Source organism: Panthera pardus, unplaced genomic scaffold (genome assembly GCF_024362965.1).
Source record: "Panthera pardus isolate Hobbes unplaced genomic scaffold, ASM2436296v1 HiC_scaffold_8, whole genome shotgun sequence".
NCBI classification, from domain to species: Eukaryota; Metazoa; Chordata; class Mammalia; order Carnivora; family Felidae; genus Panthera; species Panthera pardus.
In genome coordinates, this window is record NW_026527013.1 from 82458819 (window position 1) to 82478499 (window position 19681).

The window sequence follows — 19681 nt, forward strand, 5'->3', positions numbered from 1 at the left end:
TCATTTCTGGTAGGAATGAGGTTTTATTTCCCTGTAAGAATTTGTGTTGTTTAAATATGGTATAAGAGGTGAATATAAGCTTTTAAAACCTGTATTTTGCTATTACTTTTTAGCAAATATGCAACATATAAAGAACTTTTACATCACATATGTGAACTAAAGTTCACATTTTCCACCTATCACTCTGATTATGGTTGTTAACCAGTCATTCCCTGTATTTCTGAAGCAGTCAATTTAAACTCTAGGCTGTCATGCAAAAATACCAAAAAGGACCTCCTTATACACGGATACTTTCAAAGACAGCTTGGGTGATTCATTCTTCTGAGAAAAAATAAAGAGGGAATAATTAGGAGGTCTCTGATCCCTTCTTCTGATGCCAGATCAGATTTTGGGCATCCACAGGTTTCTGTGAAAACCCAGAAACATGACCATCCTTCCATGTATCTGGCTGTCTCAAAAGTCTTCTTGTTCACCATTTCTTTCTGTGCCTTCCCTGGACAGGTTTTCAGTGTGTTAAGACACATGCCTCACAAGGGTCATTATTTTTATAAAGGATGAAAATTTTTATAAACTTCTACAGTTTAGAGAAATTTGTTGAAGTAAGTTTCTTAGGAGCCTTAGGGGAGGTCGTTATTAATTTGGTATAAATCTCTTCTTTTAAATTAGAAGATTCTGTCATTAGGCCAGGGTCAACCATTCCACAGACCAAGTGCATTTTTGAATATGCAGACTTTAATTTGAATACAAATCACCTGGTAGATGTTGTTAAAATGCAGATTATGATTCAGTAGGTCTGAGGTGGGATGCCAAGATTACCTCGTCTCACAGGTCATGAGGATGGCCTTGAGAAGCAAGGTGCTGCTATAAGGTTACCTGAGAAGGCAGCAAGCTTTGCCAGCAGAGAAAGAAAAGGAACCGAAGCAACAAGGGCAGGGAAAATCCCTGGTCATTGATGTCAGAATATTCTTCAGTGAAGACACAACTACTTGAAATTTTGGACATGTGTGTCTGTCCCTTGAAGCAAGATGTTTTAGCATTCCTGGCTCTGGGCACTAAATGTCGGTAAGAACCCCTTCATTATGACAACCGATGAAGAAAAATGGGCTTAATAACAAACAGAAATTCAAGTCATGCATTCTTGAAGTTAAAATTAAAACTAAGAAACAGATTCTTAAAGTTTCATTCCATCAGACAAGCATTGTAACACTTTCACACATGCGGAAGGTTTACTAGACAAATATGGTAACTTCTCCCACCGTACGGCACCAACTGTCTTCAAATAGCCTTCCTCAAGTTTGCTAATTTATGACGAAAAATCCCCCCTCCCTCTCCTGTCCTGAAGGTCTCCTTTCCCTTACTTGATCTTTTCCCTTTTGTTGAAAACAGAGCAATTCTTTGAAGGGTCCTTAGGCTGAGGAAAGCCTGTCATTGAGAAGTACAGGTTGAGAGGCACAATGTGGTCATCCAGCTATTGACTAATAAGCACTTGCCCCCTTTGAGTCTGAAATGCAGGTCTTATAAAGAAAATTTTTAAAAAGTTTTATTTCAGACTCTGATCTTGAGATTTTTTTTTCTTTTCTTTCATAATATAACCTGAAAATTCCCTGGAGTGGGGAATGGGGTTAGAATGAGATGGACTTCAGTTAGGAACCATTATTGGAAGGAAAAATCCACATAGGAGAAAGGAGGGAAAAATAAATCAAATATTTTTAAAGTATATTGTTGGAGAGTATGTGGCTCCCAAAACAAAATTGGTAAGCAAACTGATGAATTTGGTCTTCTGATAAGAGCAAATGGCTTAACACTATTTGTTAAATGTTAAAAGATAGAGATGCCAAAAAATGTGATTTTGTGTCTTCTGTTAAAAGAATGATCCTTAGTTTATGGACAAATAGAAGTTAAAAGTAGAGTATGGTTGTGTTGCTGGGTTTGTACACATTTTTATAACCTCATTATAATTAAACTGATAGCAGAGTTTTAACACATAAGATTATATTAAATCTATTCATTTTTCCCAATACACGTGAGCAAGGCTGTTTGTTCTTTCAATTGCACCAGGAAATTGTTGCATGGACTCTTAACTATCAGAGATCTACTGACCACTTGGTGAGATAGCAGTGCATTTATAATTGATTAAAGGTCCAGGGATCTTTCAGTTTGAAAGGTACAGTGTGTCTTGTGCAGATTCTCTTGATAAATTCTGAAGTGGGATAATGGTAACTCCACTGCTAAGACTTCACAGGAAATCTTGATCTGAAGAAATGACAAGAGTATTTACAAGCCTTCTCAGGGAAATGTGGACTGTTGGGAGAATCTTCCTGCAAGAAGTAACATTTGACCTGAATTCTCAAGGGTGCTTAGGAGTTTGCCAAAAATTATGAGAGGTTTTTTTCATGCAGAAATAAATACGTTTCTATGACAATGGAGTCTAAAACAACAGTTGTGTGTTGCTAGGAGAATACAAGTTCCATGAAGGTAGGGATTTTTAATCTGTTTTGCTCACTGCTATACTGTAGAACTTGAAATGGTGTATGACACATGGCAGATGCTCAAGAAATATTTGTGAAACGAGGAATGCGACATGAAGTTAAAGAGGCTGGTGTGGACTAGATGATGAAGGATTTGGTTGTAAGATAGAAAATTGGTCTTGGTGTTCTCTAGAGGCCATGGAAAAGTACATAGACCATGTGGATGATCATGGTAGTGGTGGTGAGCCTACAGAGTCATAAAACAAAAGTTACAGCAACCAAATCTAGGAAATTTCAGTTTTGGAAAAATGGACAGAGAAAAGGATTCATTACAGCAGTCTGAGAAGAAACAGAGAACCGTAAGACCACTAGAAGCAATAGCTGTCTTGGAAGCCAAGGGAAGAGAGATTCTGGAAGAAACGAGAGATATTCATTTGACAAATAGGAAGCCATTGCGAACATCAGAGAGAGCATTTGCCATAGCATGATGGGGACACAAACCAGACAGCTGTAAGTTGTGAGGTGCAAGACAAGTAAAAAAAAGCACAGATGTTAAGTAGAGTTTATTCTTCCAAGAATAGTGGTCTTAAATAAATTATGAAATAAAGTGGGATATATGTAGGCACATACATGGATAATATTTCAAGAAAGTTGTCTGAGAATGAAAGAAAAGTGAAAGAGCATGGCTGTAAGGTAATGAAGAATCAAGAAAACATTTTTAATGTATGGGGTAAAGTTCAGGAATTTTATAGGTTAAGGGTAAGGGTGCCCAAAGAAAAAGGAAGTTATAACAGTACCCATGGTAAGAGAATATTGATGAAGCAGTTCCCTGAGTGGACAGGAGTGGCTTCCTTCCAGAGCAAGATAAAGTTGGTGTCTGAATAGAATACCTACAAGTCTTCCTCTGAATCTAGAAGAAAAGAAGAAAGGATGGGCCTCTACAAGCTGGTTTCTAAGGCATGAGGTAGAGGAACTTAACTATAAGCACTTGGGATGATGGTATTAGATTAGCTTCACCTAATGTGGATCTAATGAATGTATTTAGTAGTACGAATATTTTAATTTCATTTTGATTATTTTTAAATACAGAAGTGGGGACTTATGCATCAAATATCAGGTATTCAATGAGATATTGAGCAGGCCCCCAAACTCATTTCTGATTGCTGGCATATGTGGTTTGGGCATAGGAAAAAAATACTAGCTAAAATGTTAACATTCTTCTCAAATTTAGAACCATTTAACTGAAATGGATTCATCTATGCTTCCCTCACTAAATTTCATTCTAAATTTTAAGTGAAAGCATCACTTTGGTGCAATGTTTTCCAATCTACCAGTAGAAGGTGCTTTGTAACATAAAACTGTTGCTGAAATGAAATACATTATAATGCTCATTAAAACACACTCTCCTGGAAATGTAAAACTGATTTATCTAATGCACTACACAATTCTCCATAAATGTACCACACATTGTGAAATAACGTTAATTAGGAGGAGAGGCAAAACAATACATTTTCTTTAAGTTTTAGGGCAATTAGCATAACTTTCATTAATATGGCATAATAACTGCAATTATTTTCATTTGCACTTTTGGTAGAATTTATATTCATTATAAGCCTACAGTTTCATATTCCGCAATTTGAAAAAATGAACATGACTTTGTATTTTATAGCAAGATAATGCTGTAGGTGATTTCATTCATTTATTCAACAAGTAAGAGCCTACATGGAGGTGCTGTGATTCAATAGTCTTTGTGGCAAGATTTTCTAAGTTTACCATCTGGAAATCTCTTGCACATAACTTTAATTGCACTCATCCATTTAATTTTCTGCTCTTATGTGTAAGCAGCTAGCACATTGGAGGCAGAGCACATTTTTAAAAAATGTTTATTATTTATTTTTTGAGAGAGACAGAGACAGAGCACGAGTGGGGGAGGGGCAGAGAAAGAGAGGGAGACACAGAAGCCAAAGCAGGTTCTAGGCTCTGAGCTGTCAGCACAGAGCCTGATGCATGGCTTGAACCCACAAATCATGAAATCATGACCTGGGCCAAAGTCAGACGCTTAACTGACTGAGCTACCCCGGTACCCCAAGAGCACATTTTTGTATATGACCAGCATAGTTTCCTAAATACAATGTATTACACAATAGTGGCAGATAGTGAGGAATGTGGTTTGGTTTTTGTTTTTTGGGGGAGGGCTACTAAAGTTTTAAGATTTATAGAACTAGGGGAATTTGAAACTTTCTTGGTAAATTTACTGTATACTGGTCATTATTAGATTTGAACTTATAACTTTTTTTTAAAGTCTTAATGAAAAGACACTAAGATTCTCTCTCCCCACATAAAAACAATTTGTATGAATTGATTGAACATATTTTACATAAGAGTAAATTTGATCATCTTCCTGTAGCTTCAGAATTATTGGCTATAACCATCATTGCTTTTTTTCCTTTTTCCCTCTGAAATCTCTTGATTTTGCTACTGTCAAATTTGGTAGATTAGTAAACTTCTAGGCTGTGAGCTCAAGGAAATTACCATTGTGGATTAGAAGGGAGCAGGATATATGTTTCAAAGGTAACAGATGAAAAACAAACTACTCTTTACAACTCTTTTGTCCTGGGGTCCCTAACTAATGAGTGTATATAATGTAATGAATGTAAATAAGCCCATGGTTTAGAAACATTGAGAACTACAGAGGTTTTGAGACATATGAATATTACAGTTGTTTTCAATTTGCAGATGGGGAGCTAGTGGCCAGAGAACCTAAGTGACACACTCAAAGTGGCCATGTGAATTAGGAGCCTACGTTATACTAGAAACCTGGTATGCTGATTCTAGTTAAATGCGTTGTTCATCATCATCTCATGCCAATAAACCTATATATTTTTCCCAAGTGAAGACATTGTATGGCCGGTTTTATAGCCATATAACTGGCACAGTTGACGGATTAATTTACAAGATCAACCTGTTATTACCCATTACATTTAAAGTAAACTCCGTAAGGGGCGCCTGGGTGGCTCAGTCGGTTAAGCGGCCGACTTCGGCTCAGGTCACGATCTCGCGGTCCGTGAGTTCGAGCCCCGCGGCGGGCTCTGTGCTAACAGCTCAGAGCCTGGAGCCTGTTTCAGATTCTGTGTCTCCCTCTCTCTGACCCTCCCCTGTTCATGCTCTGTCTCTCTCTGTCTCAAAAATAAATAAACGTTAAAAAAAAATTAAAAAAAAAAGTAAAGTAAACTCCGTAAGAACAAGGACTTATTTTGTTTACTGGATATCCCTGTGTTTAGATCAGCATCTGGGACATTTTTAAAATGAAGGGAGAGGAAGAAGACAGACAACTTAGGCAAAAATTTGGTATATGACCAGAGAGAAAGGAGGGCCCAGGTTACTTTAAAAGCCCATACAGAAGAACATCACTAGAAAAAGAGTTTTGCCCGTTTTTGTACACTCGGCTGCATTATGCGACTCATGCATGCATTTTCCTGATTTTTGTTTTGTGACCACCCTTCTCCTCCTAATGTTACAACATAATAAACTAATTTCACAAGTATACATGCCAAGCTCTGAAGACAAATAAGAAATAAGACACAGACTTTGCTTCTGAGGGAAACTGGCTAGCATTTAAAGAACCAATAGTTTCTTCTAGCTGACATTTTTGTACATATCCACTAGAACAATTATTTACACATATTGATGACTATGGAAATGTAAATATTAACATGCCCTTTTTGTTTTGCATTTAAGACATCCTCAAATTAGTAAACAGGGTAGATAAAGAGTAAATACCAAATCAATAATTAACAGTTATATCTTGTCACATGCAGATCAGATTTACCATCTAATAAGACACTTCTATTCACTCTTCCTCTAATATTTAGAAATGGCCAACAGATATATATTTAAACAAAAAAACCCCCTGATATATTAACTCAACTATTTAAGTGATATGTGTGTTGGGGGGAGGTTGTGGTAGAGTGGGTATTTTCTGGGTTAAAGAGAGTCTGCAGTTTAAAAATTTTTTACTTTTATGTTAAAGAATTGAAGAAGTTACTTGTCTCCAAGAATCTCTTGGATACAATGGATGGCATTCCCTGTCCCCCACCCTATCAGCCCTGAAATGAGGTCTGAAATGAAGAGGTATAAGGTCCAAAAGGACCCTAACACAGAATAACCTTTTACTAACTTAGCCATGAGAACAAATATGAATGTTAGTTGGTGATAAGAAGTTGATCTGACATGAGTTGACTGGCAGAAAATAAGATAATCTAGTATAATTATGAAAGGGGAAAGTGTACTTTTGTTGTCAGATTATATATAAAATCACAGTACATGTAAATAAACGCGCTCTATAGATTCAAATATGAAAGAGGCTTTGTTTTCAAGTGACCAAAACACTGATGTCAACTCCTTTCCAATTGGTTAACTAAATTTTAAAAAAATGATTTTTTTTTTCAATTGTTAAATCCAGTGTTAAATTCTCAGCCTATCTTACTCAGCACTTGGCATAATTGTTCACACCTTCCATCTTGAAACATTTTCCTACATAAGGCTCCCAGTACCCTCCTCTTATTTCTCCTCCTTCTTCACAAGTCATGCTTTCTTAGCCTTTTGTTGCTCATTCTTTTTCTTCTTGATCGCCAAAGTTGGAGGTTCTCAGTCCTCAGTCCTCAGAATGTTTCTCTCCTTTATTTATGCTCACTCCCTGGATGTCTTGCTCAGTCGTAAGCTTTAAATACCCTCCACATGCCAGCCATCACCACTTGCACAGCTGAAATGTATCTCAAGCTTGGCCTGTCCCTAACTGGACTCCTGATCTCCCCACAGTCCCCCACAAGCATATCCATCCATCACATTCATCCTATCAGGAAAATGCAATTCTGTTCTTACAGTTTTTTAGGTCAAAATTTGCAGTCTTTGATTCCTTTCCTTCTCTTTATCTTACATCCCATCCATCAGCAAATCTTGCTGTTTTTCCTTTGAGATATATTTAGAATCCATTTCTTAACCACCTCCATTCCTACCATCCTTCTCCAATCTCCCTCTTCATCTCTCATTCGGATTGCTGTGAAATCCGACTCCCTCGTCTGCCTGTTTCCATCCTTGCCTACCCACAGTTTATTCTCAACACAGCAGCCACAGTGAGCCCTTTCAAATGTTGGATCTTCTCGCTACTCTGCTCAAACACTCCAAAGGCTTCCCATTTCACTTGAAAGTAAAATCTAAAGTCATTTCCATGGCCCATGGCTACATAAGACTTTACATTCTCTGTCTCCCTACAGCACCGACAATCTCTCTGACCTCATCTGTCATTCCATCCCTTCCTCACTCAGCCACAGGAGCTTCCCTCTTGTTACTTGTCTACATCAAGAACAGTCCTGCCTCAGGGCCTTTGCCCTGCTTAAAATGCTCTTCCCTGGATATCCCAAACAGCTTGCTCCCTCTTTCTCCTGCCCTTTACCCTGTTGCTCAGTTTTTCTTCACTGCTATCTCTAATGTATTTCTTTGTTTTTTACCTAATTTTCCCCTAGAAGGTAAGCTCCCAGCACATAAACCAGTGCTGAGCACACAGTAGGTCCTCAACAAATACTTATGAAATTAATAAACAAATGGATGAATAAACCTTATATATCCAAGCGAAACCCATCAAAAATTTCTTTTCATAAAATTTGGGGAAACTGACATAACGTAAAACTCTAATATTAGAGTCAGAAGATAGAGATTTGAGTTCTGTTTCTGCTACTTCTAAATGGTATGACAACAACTCTACAAGTAATCCTAGCATCCTGTCTCTCTTACCTTACCGGTCATCTGTGCAACAAATTCCCCATTTGGTGTACACCTTGTGAGATCCATGGCATTTTCCATTTTTCACTGATGACTATTCACACCTCTTATATTTGGAGAATATAATTGTCCATCCCCTTACCTAGATACACATTCATTGATGCACAAATTGTCCATCCCCTTACCTAGATACACATTCATTGAATTTGGGCCAAGTACTGAACCTTGAATTTAACTTTCTTTATCCATGAAAGTTGGGTTGAGAGAGAAAATGTGAAGAGAACATGTGAGTTTAAAAACATATACCATTGGCCCGAGTGTACCTCAAAAGCCTACAATGAATCATATTATAATATCATGTTACAAAAAACATTTCATCTCACAGTTTCACATAATCAGTGGTTATATATCCCTGATGTGCAGTTCAAGGTGCAGATAGCATATAAGAAATATCAGAAGCAGAGTAGCTACTACATAGCTGACCCCAAACCATTCCCTCATTTCTGGGCAGACAGGGATACTATATTTCCAAGCCTCTTATGGTTAATGGGATCTAGAGCTGAGTTCTGGCCAATGGAATGTGGGAGGAAGTGATGTACACCCCTCCCAGGACTGACCCCTAAACCATTTTATCTGCCAGCTGGTTAGAGAGGACTCAGTGGGGGACTTCAAGACCTTAGGGCATGGAGATCCACCAGAGAGAAGAAGCCTTGTTTCCTGAGCCATCACGTAGAGGAGAGTTGCTCAGGAAATCTGCTATTCAGGAAAACATGAATTGGAAACCATACAAGTGAGAAATAGACTTATTTGAAACTTTAAGACTTAGTTGTTAATATAGCAGCCAGTATGCCATGGTTGTTCACCCTCATGGTGTGGATTTATTACTTGTCTTGCTGTGTCATATATACTCTTTTCTGCTGACATCAAGTGGAAAGTTGGATTACATAATGGTGATTGTGGGATATCCCACTGTGATTTTTGCTTAATCTCTTTGGATAGCACTCTTTTCAAATAACAAGTGCTTTTTCTCTCCCAGAAAGAGTCCTATATCAGATCCTTGTTACTGGTGAATGTTAACTCTCTTTCAACAATTTCTAAAGTCTTTTGTTGTGGTGGTAATGAGTTTTAAAATTCGATGTGCTTTTTAAAAAGTATCTTTTATAACTATAACTAACTAGCTGTGTATACATTTGTCCAAACAAGTAGTGACCTAAAATAAATATTAAAATATTTGGTGTGAAAGGGTATGACGTATGCAACTTAGTCTTAAGTGGTCCAGAAACACACACACACACACACACACACACACACACACACACACATTATTGAGCAAATGGGGCAAAATGTTAACAGCAATGTAGGTAAATGGTATATGGTGTTCTGTGTACTATACTTGCAATTTTTATGTGAATTTGAAACTTTATCAGCAAAAAAATTTAGAAAAACTGTTAGCAACATTAAAATATTAATACTTCTTATAGCTTTGCTTTTAATATTTTCCCTGTGCAGTTTTAAGTTTGTGATACAATGCTTTTGTGTGATATGGTTTTTAAAAATTTAAAGCAGGAATTCTCTACATATACACAATTCACTGTGTCCCTAATTGTTATGCTTTGTCCTCAAACATAGCTCTGATATAGTGTATGCTACTTCTCAAATACTCTGAATTCTGTTTGAACGTAAAAGAAAGAGAAGATGTGCATTACTGATACTTATTAATTATTATACATTGTGAGCATATGAAGGGAATATTCTGATCTAGTGAAAACCTTTGGGATCATGTTTTTCAGAGATAAGAAGGGAAATTTTCAAATACTGATCAGCTGCGATTTATGGGAGTTTCACAAATTAAGTTGGGGACTTTGTTGCATTTTAATATAAATAAGAATACAATACGTGACAAGGATTGATTACAGTAATCACTCTGGAATTGCTTTACTCCAGACATCAAATCATAGCCTCCTTGGGCAGAAAGCGTAATGTTTCCCTATACCATACTAGGTTGAACATCAGCCAACAAATTATTTATAAAATAAACTATATGTTTCTTGAGCCATTAATATAGAAAAAGTGTTAGTCAAACTAATCAAGAAAATAGCACCACTACGAAATGAGAATAATAGGAATACTCTTAGGTAAAGTGGACATAGAAGACACAATTGGAAAATACTTGATTCAATTCTGTTTAAATACATTTGAAAACATGAATGAAAGAGACAATGTTTAGGATAATATAAATTATAAAAACTGAGTCCAGCCAAGAAACTCTAAGAAAAATAGAAACTCTAAGATTATTTACTGTGGAAGAATTTGAGAAAGTTGCAAAAGGTATCCCTCTCCTCCACAAACCAAACCAAACACAGAAGCCAACCCACTAGACCCTGATAATTTCAAAGGTGTATTATATCCTCAAAAAATAGATACCTTCAAGGTTACTTAATTATGTTAGAGCAGAGATGGATGGAAAGTTATTGATTGCGTATATGACATCAGCATCACGTTGATAGCAAATTTTGACAGTAAAAAGTAAGCCAAAACAAAACAAACCACCAAAGGAAAACTTCAGACCTATCTCATACATGAAGGTTGGTACTAAATAAATACATACATACATACATACATACATACATAAATAAATAAATAAATAAATTTTTATTTACTCTGAGAGGGAGTGTGAGCTGGGGAGGAGTAGAGAGAGAAAGAATCTCAAGCAGGCTCCAACACCGCCAGTGCAGAGCCCAGTGCAGGGCTTGAACCCACAAAACGCAAGATCATGACCCAAGCCAAAATCTAGAGTCTGTTGCTTAACCCACTGAGCCACCCAGGCACCCTGGCGCAAAATTATTTATAAAGAAATAGGATCTAGGAGTACATTGTAAGCATAATATAGCTTACTTCAATAATGAAAGGATAGTTCAATACTAAAAAATTTCTTAATTCAATTAATCACAGTAATAAATCAAAGGGGAAAATACTGATCATCTCTGTAGATTTTTTTTTTTTTTGGTTTTTGATAAAATTCATTATCCATTTTTGATATAAGATTCTTTTTTTAAAATTTTTTTTAAGTTTACTTATTTTTGGGACAGAGAGAGACAGAGCATGAATGGGGGAGGGTCAGAGAGAGAGAAACACAGAATCTGAAACAGGCTCCAGGCTCTGAGCTGTCAGCACAGAGCCCGACGCGGGGCTCGAACTCACAGACCGCAAGATCATGACCTGAGCCAAAGTCGGAGGCTCAACTGACTGAGCCACCCAGGTGCCCCGATATAAGATTCTCAATGAAATGGGAATTGAGGGGATATTTCTTTCTCATGGTAAGTATTCATCTCAATTAAAAGGCCAGTATTTTGTTAACTGTGTAAAATGAGACAGCTTCCATTTAAGCCAGGAATAAGATAGGAATTTCCATAATCTCCATTACTAAACAACAGTATTCATGAAGTAACAGTCAGCTGTGTTAAATAAGATAAATCACAGGTATGCAAATAGAAAAGGAGAAGACAGTGATTGCTATTTGTAGGTGGTGTGACTGTATGCCTCCAAATCCCATGAAATGAACGGAAAAATATATGAGAAACAATAAGATAACTCAGTGAAGTAACTGGTTATGAAATTAATATTTAAGAATAAAACCTAGGGGGATATGAAATATGCAATAAATAAACAAAAAGCATATTTATGTGGCATTTCATTTGCCTCCCTCCAATGGAATGTCAACTCCATGAGAAAAAGAGTGTGGTTAGCTTTGTTTATTGCTTTATCCCTAGTGCCAAAAAAGTGCCTAGTACATAGTAGGCACTCAAGAAATTTTTGTTGAAAGAAAGAATACATCGACATTATAGATTTACTCTTGTGTAGAGATAGATGTGCAAAGATACATAAATTTTTTTATAACAGTAAAAGACTAAAAGCAACCAAAATATCCATTAGTGGGTATCCAATTAAATATGCTATTAAAAATAATGAGATATATTTTTGAACTAATAGGTGAAGTTCTCTAAGAGAAATTTTTATGTTAAAAAAAGCAAGGAGCTAGGCCATAATACAAGTCTCAACACATTGAAAAGGACTGAAATAATACAAAACATGTTCTTCTCCAAGTAGACATTATTTGCAATTAATGGAAAAGAATTGGGAAATACTAAATGTTTGAAAAATAAACTACACATTTCTAAGTAACTTATGGGTCAAAAAAGAAATCGTCAGGGAAATAAAAAATAAATACCTTGAACTGGATGAAAAGGAAAACAGAGCCTATCAAAATTTACGAAACTAAGCTAAAGAAATGCATACTGTGAAGTTTATAGCTTTAATGCTTTTATTAGAAAGAGAGAACTAGAATCATTAATCTAAACTTGAAGACAGAAAGGCAAAGTAAATCAATCACAAAATAAGTAGAGGAGAGGAAATTATAAAGATTAGAGTGGAGCACACTGAAATAGAAAACTGAAAAACAATGAATCTAAAAGCTGGGTTTTAGGAAGGAATGTTATAAAATTTTGTTAAAAACTTTATGCTAACAAATTTGACAACTTAGATGAATTGTAAAAATTCCTAGAAAGAAATAAATTACCAAAAAATGACTCAAGGATGTTGAAAAATTGGAATAGGCCTAAATCAAGAAAATACATTTAATTAGCAAACAATCTTTCTACAAATAAAAGCCCAGCCCAAAGGGCTTCACTGGTGAATTCTATCAAACTTTTATGGAGGAATTAACATCAATCCTACACAAACTTTCAGAAAGAAAGAGAAGGAACACTTTGCAACTCATGTTATAAAGCCAGTATTATCAATACACAAAAGCCAGACAATGACATCACATGAAAAGAAAACTATAGAAAACCTCTCCCCAAATGGGTTCAAAAATTCTTAATAAAATATAAGCAAACAAAATTCAGCAACACACAAAAAAAAGAATTATACGCAAATGGGATCATCCCAGGAATGCAAAATTAGTTTAACATAAAAACAAATCATGTAATATATAACACTGTATTAATAAAGTGTAAAAAACACTCAATCATCTCAATAGTTTCAGGGAAAAAAAACACCTGTTTAAAGTCAAGGTACATTTATTAAAATTCTCAACAAACTAAGAATAGAAGGGAACTTCCTCAACCTGATAAAGGGCATACAAAAGCCCTACATCTAAAATCATACTTAATGGTGAAAAACTAATGCTTTTCCCCTAAAACTGATAATAAGACAAGGATGTCTGCTTATATTCACTCACATGAAATATCACAACAGAGGTTCTAGCTAGTGTAATAAGGCAAGGTAAAGGAATCAAAGGCATACAAATTGGAAAGGGGGAAATTAAACTTTATCATCAGATAACATAATAATCTCTGTAGGCAGTTTTATGAAATTTGTAAAAAACCTCCAGAACTAATGAAGTGTAACAGGGTTGCAATATATGAGATCCAAAACAAAAATCAAATTCATTTCTATATATTAGTGACTGACAGTCTGAAAATGACATTAAGAAAACAATTCTAGTCACAATAATGGCAAAAGGAATAAAATAGATAGGAATAAGTTTAACAGAAGAAGTATAAGATCTGTATATTGAAAACTACAAACCATTGTTGAGAAATTAAATGGGATTCAAATAAATGAAGAGATATACCATACTTATGAATTGAGAGATTCAGTGTTAAGTTGGCAATTCTTCACAAATTGTTCTACGTATTTGGTGTAACACCAAAATCTCAACAGGTCTTTTATTTAAAAAAAAAAAAAAAAGGAAAATCATAAAATTTATACGAAAATGGAGTGTTGTATGGAAACCAATCTGACAATAAATTTCATATATTGAAAAAAAATTTATATGAAAATGGAAAGAATCTAGAATAGCCAAAATAACTGTGAAAAGGGAATAAAAAGTTAAAGGATTCACACTACCTGATTTCAAGACTTAATATAAAGCTAAAGTAATCTAAAAAGTATGGCATAACCATATGGGTAAACATACAGAGAATGAAGTCTAGAAATAAAACCTCACATTCATGCTAGTTCATATTTTATTAAGGTGCCAAAGCAATCCAAGAGGAATGGGTAGTTTTTTTTTTTTTTTCAACAAATGGTTCTAGGACAATACAATATACATATGCAGCAAAATGCATTTAGACCCTTACCTCACACTGTGCACATATGTGATCTTAAAGTGGTCTAAATGCAAGAGCTGAAACTATATCTTTTAAAGGAAGTAGGAAAAAGTTTGTGACCTCAGGTCAGGCAGAGATTACATAGATATAACACCAAAATAATAATCCACATAAGAAAACGTTGATAAATTGGACTTCATCAAAATCTAAAACTTTTGTGCATCAGAAGGAACCATCAAGAAAGCGAAAGGACAAGCCACAGACTGGGAGAAAATATTTGCAAACGATATTATCTTATGAAAGACTTGTAATCATAACTTCTACAACTTAATAAGAAGATAAATAGCCCAGCAAATATTCAGATGGACAAACTATTGAGTAGTCATGCCTTCGAAGGAGATATATGAATACTAACAAACACATGAAAACATGGTAAACACATAAAAAGATCAGAGAAATGTAAATTAAAATCACAAGAAAGGTATCATTATACAGACACTAGAATGACTATAATCAAAAAGCTTGACTATACCAACTAAGGGCAACAATGGGTAGAAACTGGAAACCTCATAAATTGCTAGTGGGAATGTAAAATGGTATAGTCATTTTGGAAAACATTCTGGCAATTTCTTAACAATTTAAACATATACTTGTCATATAACCCAGCAGTATCACTCTTAGGTATCTACTCAAGAAAAATGAGAGTATATGCACACACAAATGCTTTTATCTAAATGTTAACAGCAGAACACCTGAATGGCTCAGTCAATTAAGCGTCTGATTCTTGGTTTCAGCTCAGGTCATGATCTCACAATTAGTGAGTTTTAGCACCATGTTGGGCTCTGCACTGACAGCACAGAACCTGCTTGGGATTCTTTCTCTCCCTCTCTCCCTCTCTCCCTCTGCACCGCACCCCCCAGAATAAATAAACATTAAAAAATAAATGTTCACAACAACATTATAAGTGTTGAAAACTGAAAACAACTCTTTATGTTCATCCACTTGTGAATGGATTTAAAAAATGATAGATCCATACAATGGAATACTGTTCAGTGATAAAAACAAACTACTTACACATGCACCAGTGTGGGTAAACCACAGCAGCATTATGTTGTATAAGAGACTACATTTATAAAAAATTTACAGAAAGGCAAAACTATCCAGAAAGCATATTAGTTAGTGATTTTCTGGGGCTGAGGGAGCTTGAGATGATGTATATTCTAAGGATTACAGTGATTGTTACACAACGTATCATTTTAGCACTTAAAGCGGGTGAATTTTATATTATATGAATTACACAACAATGGTGTGTGTTAAAAATGAATTATACCCTAATAGCCAAGATATTTAGAGCAAGACATTTATATTAAACATACTACAGATATTCATGGATATGCTAGTTATGTATACAAAATTTCTGAAAGTTTCTATTCAAAAAACATGTTTGCCTCTGAGAAAAGAACTGAAAGTCTGGCACAGGAAAGAGAATTACTTTCCTTTGTATACCCTCCAACACTGTTAAAAAAAAATTACACCATGTATATTATTGCTTTAGAAACTAAAAATCCTAGTAAATGATTAAAACAAACAACCACAGTTCTGATCTAAGGACACAGGCATGCAAATTTGCTCTCTAAGGTCTATACTTATCTGAATGAGGCTATAAGCACTTATGAGTAGCCTATAATAAGATAAAGCCAATTTCATCACAAAACATGGTGTTAGTTCCTAATAATTTCAGACAGCTGAGTGCAAATTGTGGGAATTTGGGGAAACACGAGAGGTTTCTGACTAGAAATACTTTAAGCATCCCTGGGTACTGCATTCCATAAGTGATTGTAGGGGCCACAAAATAAAAAAAAAATTCCTCACCCCCAAACACAAACAAAATGCAAGTAGAATGTAACATGCTGGAGGACTAAATGAGAGGTGAAGAAAATAGGGGGAAAGAAAGAGCAAGAATCGGGTTGTCTAGCAGGGAGCGGGCATTTATACATACATAGATGACTTCAAAATACTTCCTCCTGCTATGCCAAGTCTTTAAAAAAAAGTCAGTACTTAATGATTTGTACACAAACTTGTTTCTATAAATCATATGCTGGATATAGTGCACAGTGATTTTCAGTATACCTTTTAATATCAAGAACCTGTTACAAAGATTTGCTTTTCAATTGCACGCTATGAAGATACGGCTATTTAATTAAGAATATTGGTTATAATCTTACACAAGCAGTGGTAGAAATGAAAATGAACTGTCAATATTTAATTATCAAGATTCAAGTGCTATTTTGTAACAATGCCTTAGGAAGGTCAAATTTAAGACGTCTGCTACCATAATTTCCCTTTTTTAATATAGGAACATAATACTTTGCATACCGTCGCTCAAAAATGCTTAGTATTTGATGTCCATTTTCACACAAGGAATCAATAATGTAAATATTTCCTTGAAGTGGAAACACCTGCAGAGAGGGCCAAATAAATCATAAAAGGTGCTTCTTTTCAAGCTTTGACTGCTTTCATTTGCATTTCAAACCGACAGGGCTTTCATGCTGTTTTTAGTGCTCTGAATAGACAATCACATATGTTTGCCACACATGTGTTCTTCACGCATGAGTTCCGTGCAGTACTGCCCCTTCTGACCCACCCTTGCTGTAGCTTTGAAGCTCATTTACACTCAACAGACATTTCATGAACACCTATTGTGGGTCATTCGACATGAAGAGCAGGACCACCATTGTATTTTCATCACAATATAACAGATGAGGCTTCTGAGGCTCCTGGACATTAAGTATCCTAAATCCCAGAACTGGTAAGTGGAAAACCAGGACTTAGCTTGAGACTTTTCTTTTATACTCTATTTTCAAGAATCCTCCCTATCTGTAGCCCCTCCCTTCTTTCTCTCCCTAGTTTGACTGATAATTAAGAGCAAAGTAGCACAGAAATGAAGGAGGGGCCTTCTGCGTGGCCCCATTCTCTCCTCCAGAAGGTAGAAAAGAAGAAACACCCAGGGCTCAGAGCTCCTACCATGCTCCTCACTGCTCCGATGTTCATACTTCACCTAGAACACCCAGCCCAGAACTCCAGCTCTAACCCTGTTCCATAACTTTCTTCCCAGGTCATGGAGGGCACCATGAGTAATTATCCATGTGGTAGTGAAAGAAGTGTCCTAAGCATCCCAATTCACAACTCTAAAAAGATTTTTCTGCAACAATCAGTTTCCAATGGTTCTTATGGGGATTATCAAGACTATACTTGAATTTGGAAAGGGTTGAACTAGCTAGCCTAGAATCCTACGCACAATACAGAATATTGGTTTGGTTGGAAGACTCAGATTTCTTAATTAAGTCAATGGAAACCCAGCCTGAGATTTCTACAGTCGGTACATTAATGAACTTTTGGAATACAGCCCACTCATATTTGGGGATTCAATCTTTACCCTCCAAATTCATATTAAGGTAGATTTGTAAGACTGCAAGCACTATGTTTATTGTGTTTAATGTAAAATAGGAGAATACATATTCTAAAAATTAAAAAAAAAACCCATAGCTTCCTGGACTCTTTTCTCTTTTACTTTCTTAGAGTGTGTTCTCATTCAGCTCCAGAGAAACTTCCACTTTTATGATATTATTGTAAAGGTCTTACTATTTTACCTGAATATTTTATTGATGAGCCAGTGTTATCTTACCTCCTCGATGGATAATCAAAGAAGTCTCGCTTCCAATGGGACAGTCCTTAAGTATATCCACTACTTCTGTATGGCTCAGGTTTTGTACATTCTGCTGGTTGATCTCAACAATGAGGTCGCCTTCACACAGGCCAGGGCATCCCTGAATGTCAAGTATTTGTTTCACCCGCTGTCCTGTAGGACTATCGGCAATAGTGAAGCCAAAGCCCTGGGCACCTTTCACAATGGTTAAGGTCATAAGTTCAGCTTGGGTGGCCCCAGATGAAGCCATAGACACATTGTCATCATGGACGGGTGGTGGATACGTGCCATCTAGTTGACCATCCGCTGGCATTGAGTGCAAAGAATGAGGTGGCCGATCTGTTATATCTGGAACTGACTGTGAGGTCCGAGAAATGTATTCCAAATATGTTTCATAGTTATGTCTTCCGTTGACCATCACTGGAGGTGGCCTCTCCATTATTGCAAGGGGTGGCACCATGCTGTTAGCAGGATCTTCAGGATCAAAGGGCAAAGGGTAGCCACGACACAACACCAGGTTGACACTTTGACCGATAGGAACAGACTGGAAAAGTTTGACTACATCTGCATGAGTGTGTCCAAGGACACAAACTTCATTAATATAGACAATGACATCACCTGCAAGGAAAAAAGAAAGAGATTGACAACATGAGGTAAGTTCAATTAAAGTTGACATAGAGAAATGGAATTATTTATGAGACTAGTAAAAGAGGCACTGTGTTTCTCAGTAAGCAGTGAGAAAATCAATTAGAATAATATTTAAATTCACCGTAGGTGACTCAAGGTTACAACAGGTCTGCCAACAAATACAATGATCAAATGACGAAAAAAAATCCTATTTGGTTATTCTTGGAGTTCAGAAACAGCTTTGTATTCAGAAAGAAAGGCTCAGGAAGAAAAGTTTAGATGAATTTGTGCCTTGAGGAAGCACACATTCTGTGCTTCTTTTCCATCATTTCCATCTTCAGTGCAATTCAGTTAATAGAATTTTCAAACTACTGAGAAGTGGTAGTCGTAAGTTTTGGATGAAAAAGAAAGCCCCAGTATATATAGAGATAGAGACAGAGACAGAGACAGAGACAGAGACAGAGATAGACATATAACTTGTCTCAGTCAACTATTTTTCTTTTTTGTGAAAGAGGAAAATATTTTGCCCTCTTACTTTCTCCATCTACAGCAAGATGTAATTACAAAGGTTCATGTATACAAGCAAGGTCAAGAACACAGGTTTTGGGACCAGGGATCTGGGTCCGTATCCTGGCTCTAGCTACTTAGCTGATATGTGATATTGGGCAAGGGACTTGCCTGCTTTGAACCACAGTTCTGCGTTTGTAAAGTTGTTGTGAGGAGAAAATAAGATAATGCAGGAAAAGTGCTTGGCATAGTGCCTGACACATGGTGAGTGCCCAAAAATGTGGACCACTATTAATATCACTGTTGCTAAAAAAGGATGGAGGGGATTGGGGACCCTGGCTTTCAAACAGGAGGCTGCCACAGGCTCATCCTTTGATGTTAGATTAATTATATTTCTGTAGATCATTTTTTAAAAGGCATTTGTCCTCTCTCCCCAGTGAACTATAATAGAGTTACAAAAGTCCACTGGTTAGAAGTTAACT

General features: G+C 36.2%; 1 protein-coding gene across 12 annotated transcripts in view; it reads right to left on the bottom strand.

Moving 5' to 3' along the window:
- Positions 1-19681, bottom strand: part of MAGI2 (membrane associated guanylate kinase, WW and PDZ domain containing 2) — a 1325358-nt gene that overhangs the window by 217550 nt on the left and 1088127 nt on the right. For all 12 annotated transcript variants that reach the window (XM_053897620.1, XM_053897618.1, XM_053897619.1 and 9 more), the window contains one exon: positions 18045-18683. In XM_053897620.1, the coding sequence (XP_053753595.1) occupies positions 18045-18683 (639 nt within the window). The remainder of the gene's footprint in view (positions 1-18044; positions 18684-19681) is intronic.